Source organism: Cataglyphis hispanica, chromosome 19 (assembly GCF_021464435.1).
Source record: "Cataglyphis hispanica isolate Lineage 1 chromosome 19, ULB_Chis1_1.0, whole genome shotgun sequence".
Taxonomy (NCBI): Eukaryota; Metazoa; Arthropoda; class Insecta; order Hymenoptera; family Formicidae; genus Cataglyphis; species Cataglyphis hispanica.
The window spans coordinates 4,000,581-4,012,418 of NC_065972.1; the positions used below are offsets into that span (position 1 = coordinate 4,000,581).

The window sequence follows — 11,838 nt, forward strand, 5'->3', positions numbered from 1 at the left end:
CCACAAATTATTTTATTAATTTCTGAAATTGTATATTCTGGAATTGTCATATTTGTACATAGCGTCTTAACTTCAGATCGAATGCAGCATTACGTAACCGAATGAAAAGCTTTGGTTCATTAATTTAAAAATTCTATCGCACTAGAGTTTCCTCGTGCGATAATTCGGAAGGAAGCGGTCAGAGCAAAACCGCAATCGGCATGTTTGGAAGATTAAGGTATGCAACGCTAGTCTGTGATGTACATTTCACGGTATACGATCAAAAACTTTCCAGTTGTGAATAAATCAATATACATAGTTAATTAAAAGGAAGAAATCATGCCCTTTCGCAAAACATATGAAGTAAATAATCGAGAGAAAAACAAGGCCGCTCAACGAGATCAATCGTACAGGAGCTGTCTCATCACCTTGCTCATCTTCTTTTTTATGTGCCTCATTCTCATCCTCGCCTGCATACCCTGGAAAATGCGAAATCATACAGAATACAAGAATCGGTACACTGAAAATGAACCACAGGTAATGCTGTTAATTAAGATATCTTTGAGAATGTACCAGAAAATTGTATGAAAAATAGGAAACGATAAATATTCAACATATCTATTACAAACTTTGACCATTCAATTATCTTTTAATTATGTTGGCTTACTATCTTGACCAATAAGTCTCAAGAAAAATTTAATAATTTTATTGTATAATTTTATTAAATATTTTAAACAGCATCATCAAGGAGAACACATGAAGGAGGCAATAATGACTTCTACAATCATGACAGTTGTATTAACGACTCCGACAACTCCAAGAACAACTACATCCACTACTAACACAGAGAAAATCGAACCAACGAGAGATATCGATATCATCACTGAAGAGTATTCGAAGAAGAATATCAAGGGATCCCATCATTTCGAGCGTTATTCTGAAAATAGAACAACGAAGGGTGAAATAATTACGTCTCCTGTGACTGTATCTGAAAAAGAAATTGAAGATTCTTCCACGACAAAAAAAGTCGTTCATTATACTGAAACTACGGAAGAAGACATCGATTTGACTATGTTGCTATATGATAATATTACTGATAATATTATCGATAATAATGCATCTTCAACATCACCAAATGAATCAATTGTTGGCAATGCTACATTAAAATACAATATTAAAACTGTCGACATAGAGAACATTGCGTCTTCAAAATCTATTGAATCTACGACTGATAAATATTTTCCTGATATGCATTATAACATAGAGAAATCAAAAGTTGATACCGCAATTGATAATATTACAACTCCAACATTATCTCGATTAAATGATTTTGAAGAATATGCTGCCGAAAATTTTACTAATAAATATGAGAGTATGAAAGCTGCTATCGTAACTGATATTACAACCGATCCTGAAAAAAGTACGAGTGTTAAATATTTTTCCGATTTATATAATTATTCTGAGAAATCACAATTCGATGTAACAAACGATATAATCACTTCTACATCGCCGACTCAATCAACTCCTGAAGAAGATACTAAATATTCAACAACATATTTAAATTATAAGGAATTTACAACCAATCCAGAGTATAGTCTAACATTAATTAATGAGAATATAACGGAAAATAATTCTTCTACCACAATGAATTATACTTCAGCCATAGATGAGAGTTTTTCACCAACTATAAAAATTAGAAACGTAATGTGATGATAAATTGAAATATACAGAAAATTTATATTAACATTTATAATAATATTTAATTCTTTATAGGAAACTGAAGACATGACAAATGCGACTTCGAAGAACTATAGCAAAACTACAACCCAAAAGTACAATGAGAATGTGACTGTTAGTGCTACTGAAGAATACACTGCATCTTCCACAAACAATTACACAACTATTATTTATGGTTTTCACAATTATACAACAAATACAATAAGTTACGACGAGACGATGCTTACAACCACAGTGAGGACCACACTTCCTGATGAGAATACAAATGTTTGCGAAACAGGATACTGCAAACAGATTGCTAGCAAGATGTTGTCTTATATGAATCACACGGCCGATCCTTGTGAAGATTTCTACGAGTACGCTTGCGGTGGTTTCGAGGCGAATCCGCAGTTGATAGATGAGAATTTAAAATTCAGAAATTATCAACGAATTGCCAGTACGTTGATTAATTAACATTATAAATAAATTATCTTAATTATTAACATTTTATTATTTTGAATGCTTTAGGACAGATGTTTAAAGAAAAACGCGAAAACGTATCGAATTTTGCAACATACTATGATAGCTGTGTACAATATGAAAGAAATATGAACTTCAATGAAAGAGCAAAAATGGGTAAAATAAGATTTTTAAGCATAATTAATAAACAATTGATAATCTTGAATAAAAATTTACGTGAATATAAAAATAAAAAATTACAATGAACAGTTATTATTACTATTGATTAATTCTGTTGCAGCAAATGATGCGTTAAAGAGAATAGGAGAATTTTATACAGATGCTACACGGTCTAATTATATAAACTTCACAAAATTACTCGCGCAATTAATATTACATCACAGGTAAGTTCTCAAAGACATATTTTATGTTCGTAATTTTATAAAATATTATAAATTAGGATTATTTTGCAGTGCTCTTTTATTCGACGTTGTGCCAGAATTAGATGAATATCGTCCGAACAGTTTCACGCTTAAAATAGGTCCTACAACATATAAGAGTCCTTTTAACTATATGGAAGAGGATCCATGCTTTAAAAGCGAGATTGAAATGGAAGAACAATTTGTGGATCTCGAAATTTTGTATAATAATTATAAAAGATGCAAGGTACACTTGTTGAGATTATTAAAAATATATAAAATAAATCTTTAATATAAGAAAAAAAAATGTTTTCCTATAAAAATATCATCTAATCTTTTTAAAAATCTTTAGCCAACACATTTTCTGCTGATATATAAACTTTTATTTAAACTACTTAAGATTAGTAAAAAGAAAAATATAAAGAATGAAAATAAATTAAGAAGTAAATACAACAGATTAATAGAAGCGAATGTATGAATAATGAAATAATTTTTTCATTCTTTTTAGAATAATGCAAGAGAATTTTCCAGATCCATTAAGGAAGCTCTAACAGTGCTCAATGTTTTTAAAAGTTTAAATGACAGTCGCCTAGAAAAGAAGAACATAGAGAAAACTATTCATTCAATCAACAGTATTCTAATGCAAGGCTACTTTTCGGTAATTGAAATCTAACAATGTTAACATTTTCTATTTAAAGGTAAAATAATATTCATTTTGCAGTATTTTCCATCCAAAAGTGACGTACGCGAAGCACATGTGATGAATAATTACAGTAGAGTTAGTTTAGATGAGTTGCAGAGCAGTAGTACTTTTGTAAGTAAGAACATACATAACTTCAGTAATGAAGAGATTTTCCCAGTTAAAAAAAACTTAATAATTTCTTTGAAACAAAATACACAAATAGGACAAATATTTAGTCTTCTAAATTATATTTTTTAGCGATTTCTTCTTTTTTTAATCTCTTATTGCAGGTGAATTGGACACAATTAATTCGTTCGCTAACAGAAATGGATATGATAACCAGTGAGGCTAATATCCAAATTTATTTCTACACCGCACTGATTAAAGGTTTACGCGGATTAGAGAAATTCAGTAAAGATGATCCAATAGGACTTAACAATGCCATATTAGGATTATATGCACATAAACTTTATCAAGAGGTAATTAACGATATTTTACGTAAGCTCTTCTACAGTTGTTGAACAACTTAAATATATGTTTAATATATATAAAAAGACATAAAAGAATTTCAAGTAATTAAAGCAATTAAGAGTAATTTATTAAGCAAGAATTATTTTGCAATATATGTCATTCTATATGTTATAGTAAATTATTATTTAAAATGTTTGGCTTCTATTAAAATAAACTTTGTAGTTGGTGCTACCAAGGCGCAATAATGTGAACAATCATTGTATACAAGTTGCTACCTATCTCCTACAGCTGGAAGCATCCAGTTTATATATATCTTCCTTTGCTGATCATGAAATAACACAGATGAATAATATGGTAAAAGTAAATTTTAATATAAATAAAATATATTAAGTAATATAAAGATGCAATTTTTTTTTATTGATGAGTTATTTCTTTTTACTCTGATAATTTTTATTATATTGCTTAGATGAAAAAGATGTTCAATGAACTAAAACAAACACTAAAAATAAAAACTGATGAAGCGGATTGGGCTAGAGCGGAAGGACGGCAAGGATTGCTGAAGAAAATCGACAGTCTCGAGCTTGCACTCCCTGTTATTTCTTATTTCAAGAACAGACATTCGCTATACAGTGAATATAATGTCTCACAGGTAATATTTTTTACTATTACTATTTGTTATTAAAATAAATTAATATTTAATAAATTAATTATTAAAAGATCTCATATTAAAAGTTTAGCAATATGAATTTAGTTTCCCTAATTACACCATATACAATGAAAATCGAATTTCAGATAATTTTGAATGACAATTACTTCAATAATTCAATGATTCTGCTGAGAAGATACAGAACTCTATTATATGCTGAATTAAGAAGAGAAGTCGGCGATCCAAAGCAAATGTAAGTAAAATACAAGTAATTGATGACTAATTAATTAATCCAACATCAGTTGCTTTAGAAATTTATAAATTCTTAGAATTTCTCCCGAAAATCTTAAAATCTTAGATTTAATTTTGCGGATAGTATATTATTAGATTTTTTATCTGTGCAATTTTTAATTTAAAAGCTCAAAAGAAAGAACTTTGAAATTTTCTCCTTGTGATTTTAAAATTTTTTAAAAATCTTTTTTGAAAAATGCTGATTACTAAATTTTTATATTTCTGTAAATCACGTATAGTTGGACGTATTATACGACGCCATTCCAATCGAAGGCCCAAGCGATATATGGCCTGAATCTCGTTGTGATTCCCTATGGCATCGTCGATTGGTCCTTGATAAACGATGAACATTCCTTCGATTATCTTCTGATGGCGACGCTTGGGAATTTAATAGCACATCAGATCGCCCATCATTTCGACGCGAATGGTAAATGAAATAAGCACGTGCTAATCATACAAACGAATATTTATACATTGTCTTGTAATCAGGATTTTCAATTATTCGTTCCTTCATCATAGGTATACACTATTGGGATAAAACCAGGAATACTCAAGATTCTCTGATGTATGAGAATGAATTCACCGACACGAACTTCGACGATTACATCAACTGTCAAAAAGAAAACTTATATCAAGGACCTATAAATATGACATTACCTTTCACTGATCAGACAGTGTCGTTTACGGTAAACAGATACTTAAATCTCTAGAAGACTTAATTCTAGATTGCATAATGTGTATATCGCATTGTGCAATAAATATATATACATATGAAACAATATGGTTAAAAAAGAAATTCTGTAATAAGGTTTAAAATAAGACTGCGAATCGCGTAATTTATTGAGTTGTTTCCATATGCAAATTATCAATATTTATCAATAATTATCGAAATATTCTAGATTCCGCGATTGACCTTGAACGAGCGGTTATCTGAAATTATGGGACTCAGACTAGCTTATGATACTTTGGCTCTTATGAGATTTGATGCAGAAAAGAGGAAAAAACTTCCATGGATAAAACTCCACATCAACCAATTATTCTATCTCGCCTACGCTCAGGTACTGTTCTCACAGTTTGGTTCACATTAACAATAGCTTTATTTGAGAGAGAGGGAGGGGGGGAGAATTCTCTTCAAACATATTGGATAATAATAAAATCCAAAAAATCTGGGTATCCTTGAAATCGACAGTCTTTGATTCGGCCTGGATGATTAACGCTTATCGAATTTTTATTTATCTATGCTGATTGCAGACATATTGCACGAAGACATCACTTACGTCGTCGTACATATCTTTGCACGAGAGCGAGAACTTGCCGAATCGGATTCACGTATTCGTCTCTGCATCGAATAATAAACTTCTCGCTGAGGCATGGAATTGTCGGGTGGGTTCGCAGATCGCGCCCAACGATATTTGCAGTGTCTTTCCGTATATAGATTACAAGGAGACCGCATTGATGCCAGAGTGAAATCCGTTCGCGGAAAAGACTGAACGGGCGGACGTCGATTTTATTTAGTGTAGACTCAGTTAGTCTACAAATATTCGAAACGCAAACTATTAAAAAATTAAATTGATGGATACAGAAACAAAATTTATGTCCGTCTGTCCGTCCTACGAGGTTCACGAGTAAATTTTTCTAACGTATAGATTCGAACAAACGATTGGATTTATCTTGGAATTAAAAAATAATAAGTATTTACTTCTGTAGTGTCATTGACAAACGGTATATGTATAGGATTATATTTCTAATTCAATTTTATAAAATTTATATTAAAAAAGAGTCGAAAAAGTGTGTATTTTGCTTCTGTATCCCTAAATTTGTATATAGAGATTCTTGTTCGTGTGCGAGGAAGATATATAATGTGTCTTAAATTTAAAACCAGTACTTCGGCAAACATGTCATTGCAAGCGCATTCTTTGTGAGATAAAATTACAGCTAAATGAAAATGAGTAGAAACATAATTGTAGATGAATATGAATCAATAAATGGTTTTTACGCGAGACTCACATCGAACTTGACCGAACGCTAAATCGGAACATCCATCATTCAAGTAGTAACAACGTAACAACGTCCATTTATTCTGAGGAACAAAGAACAACGGTTTCGGAGACATTTACACCACGTCACATCATAAGTAATTAATTCCCACGCATGCATTATCATTCATTCTATGAATTTCTACGCGCGATTGTTTTATTCGACTAGAAAATATCATTAATGTTCACAGCTGCTCACCGTCGAGCGGTCTTTTTTAGTTCTCTCCTCAAAGCTCCTTCTTATCCAATTCTTCCACAGATTTCGTACGGCGACCCATATTCCCTGAAACACGCATACATATGTTTTCATAAATAATAATTGCATAGTGATTGAATATCGATCATCGATTGATGAACATGTAATATTTGATTAAAACAGATTTGAGAAATCTCAAGAAATAACCAACAAGAAAATAATTATGTAAAATTAAAAGATAAAAAATATTGAAAGAAAGAAATAGAGACTTAAAAAGTAATAAATATATTTTAATTAAGATTGATTTCTCAAATCTTATATAAATTATTTTCTTTTATATTTTATATTTATTTTCTCTTATTTTCTTATATAAATTATTTTTAAATAAAAACAAGGAATTTTATTAATACATATGTTAAAATTTAAAAAAAGTAAAAATTTAAGAACTTTTAGTATTAAGAAAATTTAAATTTCCAGAAATTATCTCAAGATTTTATCTCAAGATTCGTAATTCGTTTTAGTATCCAATAAATGCAAAGATTTCAAAAATCTAATATATTCAAAGATCTGAAATCTCAAAATTTGCAAATTTTCCAAGATGCAAAAAAAGATCCAATCACATAAAATAATTTTATAATTTATTTGGATGGTTAATAACTTTTTTCATTATTCAAGTCATTAATGGAGAAATAGATGGATGAAGTATACACGAACAAATCAGAGACAAATGAACATATTTTGGAACAATGTAACATCGGCGATGAGCGGTTAATCAAGTGCCACGATTTCAACAGATTACGTCGAATGTCTAATCAACACATACCGCTTACGTTTGTGTTAAAGTTGCCTAGATGGGAGACGGACCGCCTTATAGTGGCTTTCTTTCCCGTCTGCAGCAATCAGCACCATGCATTTGAAAGGAACAAGAAAAGTTTATTATAAAAATTGATAATTAATCAATTATTGACAACCGCGAGCAGCTTATGACAACACATGGGATCACTATAAGTAAGAAAAAAAAGGGAAATTTATACAATATTTCTAATTCATTATTATAAAATATTCCCTTTAAATTTTCTTCTGATATTAAGAATAGCAGTTTTCTGGATCTTAATGTTAGAAAAAGATCAAAATATACAAATTTATATAATCCTACCTCAAAGTACTGATGCCACAAAACGCAGCCATAGACACAGAGAACAGAGACTAGGGACTGGCATAGCAGCCAGAGAAGGATATTGAGAGCCTGAGTGCGCTCAAATAGAGCTGCTCCATGACGTATACATAGCAGGGCTTCAGTCACCATGATTGCCCCATAGACCCAACATTGAGTTCCCACTCGACTACATGTTGGATCAGTCACATACATATAATACTGCCTGTAATCATAATAATTTATTAGTTTGCTTTATTAATTTACATATTACATATTACATATACAACCCCTTCCCCCAGATTCAAACTAAGAATATCAATTTTTAAAAACTACACACATGTCATAAGTAATATTGATATAATATATATTTAAATTAATGCATTTTTAAAAATATAATACACACATACATATATATATATATATATATATATATATATATATATATTTAATTCAATATCTCCCTTGAAATAAAAAACTCCAATGTTTTAAAATTTTTAATTTTAATATATTCATATTTTTTTATTCGAAGACTCTTAAAATTGCTATTTTATTTATATTTAATATATTTATTTACCATATTTTATTTACATTTAACATTGAAAATTGCTTACCTAACTGATGGTGCGACTATGACACCGATCAACACTAATCTGGCGACAACAAAGGGATGAGATGGTGGAAATTCATAAACATGCTTCAAGAAGAAGGTATTGAGCTCGGAGACTTGCCAGAATATCACTAACTGGCATAATGCAACCAATCGCATATGTGTGCAAGTGGGATCTAACCATCTGACAGATGTCCAGCTACCAGGAGTGAATTGCAGCATTGCTCTCTTCAATTTCCCAGTAGTACTCTCGATGTCACGGATGCTAACCCATCTATGTATTCAAGAAATAAGATAAATACAGGATTCAATATTGGTTTGTAGTTTTTGTTGAGAAAACGAGATAAAATAAAAATAGAATTTCTATATATGAATAAAAATAAAATTCTACAAGTAAGAATAAAAATAAAGTACAGAATAGATTTCTTAAAAAACGATCAAATCTTTCGAGACTTTTGGATGTAAAAGCTTAAGATGTGTGAACTTACTTATATTCTCGCATCTCTAATATGGAACAGATCTTCAGACCGACCCAGATACCCAATCCATTGCATACAAGAACATCCAGAATCAACGCATCCCACCAACACTCGACAAAGTTCGGCAGCAAGTGCGCGAAAGCAATCTCTGTCACCTCCCACATGACGCTTATGGCCCAGAGAATGCCAAGATGACGAATAAGAATAGCTTTGAAGGCCCAGCCAAGAAAATGGGCCAATGCGAAGACATCCAAGTGATTCCAAATTTTTTCTACTGTGACATCTGAGCAATTAACGCCATACTCCTTATCCATGTCAATGTGGAAGGACGCTAAACCTGGATCCACCCATACCAGAATTCTTCTGACTGTGTCATAGTTTTGGAACAATAAAAACAAGAGACCCATCAGATAGAGAACACTGCAGCCAAATACTATCCGCCATACTACTGGATGAGGCCTGGTAAATGGACCATTGGGGAACGTTAAGACGGATATGATGAGGAAGAAGAAAATGACACACAACATGCCTGCCCACATGTTGTCTTCGACATTGGTGGTATTTCTGAAATCAAGGTATTTAGAAGAATATAATAAATATAATGTAACATGTAATCCTGATAATACAACAAGGTAGTACTTGATTCGCAAAAATTATAATATATGAATCTGTCAATTGCAGTGATTTGCAAAAATATTTACATAAATTTTTTCACTCTAATTACATTATAAGTGATAATTAAATTCAGAATTCTTTTAAAACAATAGTCGCTATATCTATCAGCCATAATGAAGATATCACAATTAATGCATATTTATTAGATTATTTAGAATCCTGTCAAAAATTAAACTTCAAACTAAAATCAGTTTAAATTTTTAACAACTATGATTATAATTTTAAAAAAGACAAAAATAAAAGCAGGTTTGATGCAAGAAGAAATTATATAACAAATACAGAATATAGTACATAAAAGCATAATCATGAATGGTTTATAATATAGCAAGGATGGAAATGCAAGGACAAATTATAATTATTCTTTAATATTTATATAATATTAATAATTTATATATGTATAGAATTACTAGTAGATTAGTATTATCTTGAAAAGAGAAGGAAGAGAGAAATTGCAACACATCAAATGTATAAGAATTAAAATCTTATATATAATGTATGAATGTTGCATCATTATTTAAAATCTGACACTAGGCCATTGACGAGGAAACTCCATATCGTATTTTTTCCCAGAATTATCTGATCAAAGTTCGATATATACCGAATTCGAATATCAACACGAATACGAAATTTGATCAGTCTTAAATCGTAAAATATAAACACGAGGTTCTAAGGGATGAGACGGATTTGTGGCTACCTGGTGAACACCGAGTATATGACGGCGCCGATGGAGATGAGGAGTAAAGTGATCGTGTGCGGTTTGTAAAAGAACTCGAGGGAGATGTCATCGACCGGCCTCTCATTGATGCTCGGGAAGCTGTCGGTCCCGGCAGGTCGAAGCTTACGATCACCGACGTGATCGACGTCGTTGGTGTTGTCAGTTTCCCGGAATGATATGGACATCCTCGATTATTCTGGCGCCTCAGCCTTGTTTCACCACCATCGATGCACCACGTTGCCTTCTCGCGCCAAATCGTGCTTTTCTCGTAAACGCGGTCGTCACGATGTGGAAGTGGAATGTTGAAAATTCGTGCACCATGAACTCGTAAATTTACCATCTAATCAGCGCGCAACTTCACGCCGGTGTGGGAGCGGTCATGAACAAAGCGACGCGATAGAAAGGAAAGCGTGCGTCTGGTTCTGTCAATCACAGCTGTTATTCGACCTCGGACATAAAAAATAAATAAATAATAAATAATAATAAATAATAATAAATAAATAAAAATATGTAATAATAATATGTAATAATAAATAATAATAAATAATAATAAATAATGATAAATAATAATAAATAATAACAAATAGATAATAAATAAATAAATAGTAATAAATTTTCTACGTCTAATGATTTCAACAAGGTCCTAAAAATTTTTCTATTTGATTAGCCAACCACGTGATGGTATTGTATTTATATGTATTGTATTTATGTGTTTCTTGCTGGAAAACTTTCTGTATAGATTTCATACGCGATGATCTCGAAATAAAGCGTCAAGTTTGCAATGCGAACCGCTTTCTATCTGATTCGATTATTCAATGATGTAAAATTTCAAGTTTATGTTAAATGCGAGCGGCGCATTTAACTATGAGTTATAAAAAACAAATCCAAATCCTAAAAAATAGCATTATAAAACAGAGCTATTAGTTAAACAATAAGCACTATTATGTTTGTAAAACATGACAATCGTCATACGACTTATTCTGTATAAAAAAAAGCACTTGATCATCCTAATAAAGACATCCAGAGGATATCTAGAGGATGTTTTACATTCTCTGGATGTTCTTTGGAAATGTGTATTATTAGAGAAAATTTTTGAAAATGAGAAATTATGAGAGAGACAGAGAGAGAGAGAGAGAGATGGAAAGAGGAAAAGGAAAGAAAGAGAGAGAGAGAGAGAGAGAGAGAGAGGGAGGTAAGTCTGTGGCATTTATATCGCTTGAGAAAAGAAACGATAACAATATCGGGGTATTGACAGAACCAGTCGTGAACGTCGCGACCATATTTGGGACCCATTTTTTATTACGCTTCCGC

At 31.4% G+C, this 11,838-nt stretch overlaps 2 protein-coding genes across 7 annotated transcripts; one reads left to right on the forward strand and one right to left on the reverse strand.

Moving 5' to 3' along the window:
• The first annotated feature begins 14 nt into the window (after positions 1 to 14).
• On the forward strand, positions 15 to 6,665 carry LOC126856618 (neprilysin-2-like). Its single transcript, XM_050605288.1, has 16 exons — positions 15 to 516; positions 718 to 1,680; positions 1,753 to 2,152; positions 2,224 to 2,331; positions 2,456 to 2,558; positions 2,628 to 2,820; positions 3,082 to 3,231; positions 3,295 to 3,387; positions 3,546 to 3,734; positions 3,949 to 4,080; positions 4,193 to 4,375; positions 4,519 to 4,625; positions 4,903 to 5,090; positions 5,183 to 5,349; positions 5,563 to 5,721; positions 5,915 to 6,665. The coding sequence occupies exons 1-16, from the start codon at positions 319 to 321 to the stop codon at positions 6,128 to 6,130; spliced, it is 3,549 nt and encodes a 1,182-aa protein (XP_050461245.1). The 5' UTR covers positions 15 to 318; the 3' UTR covers positions 6,131 to 6,665.
• On the reverse strand, positions 321 to 10,846 carry LOC126856647 (phosphatidylserine synthase). 6 transcript variants are annotated; one of them, XM_050605357.1, is made up of 7 exons: positions 10,507 to 10,846; positions 9,147 to 9,701; positions 8,663 to 8,932; positions 8,052 to 8,274; positions 7,719 to 7,785; positions 6,899 to 6,982; positions 321 to 458 (listed from the first exon to the last, which is right to left on the reverse strand). In XM_050605357.1, exons 1-6 carry the CDS (start codon positions 10,710 to 10,712, stop codon positions 6,927 to 6,929), a joined length of 1,377 nt encoding a protein of 458 aa, XP_050461314.1. In that variant the 5' UTR covers positions 10,713 to 10,846; the 3' UTR covers positions 321 to 458; positions 6,899 to 6,926. The 6 variants fall into 6 exon arrangements, with proteins under 6 accessions (XP_050461314.1, XP_050461312.1, XP_050461315.1 ...); XM_050605355.1 differs by lacking the exon at positions 321 to 458 and adding an exon at positions 6,051 to 6,194 and having other exon boundaries at positions 7,726 to 7,785; XM_050605358.1 differs by lacking the exon at positions 321 to 458 and adding an exon at positions 6,051 to 6,194.
• Positions 10,847 to 11,838: the final 992 nt, after the last annotated feature.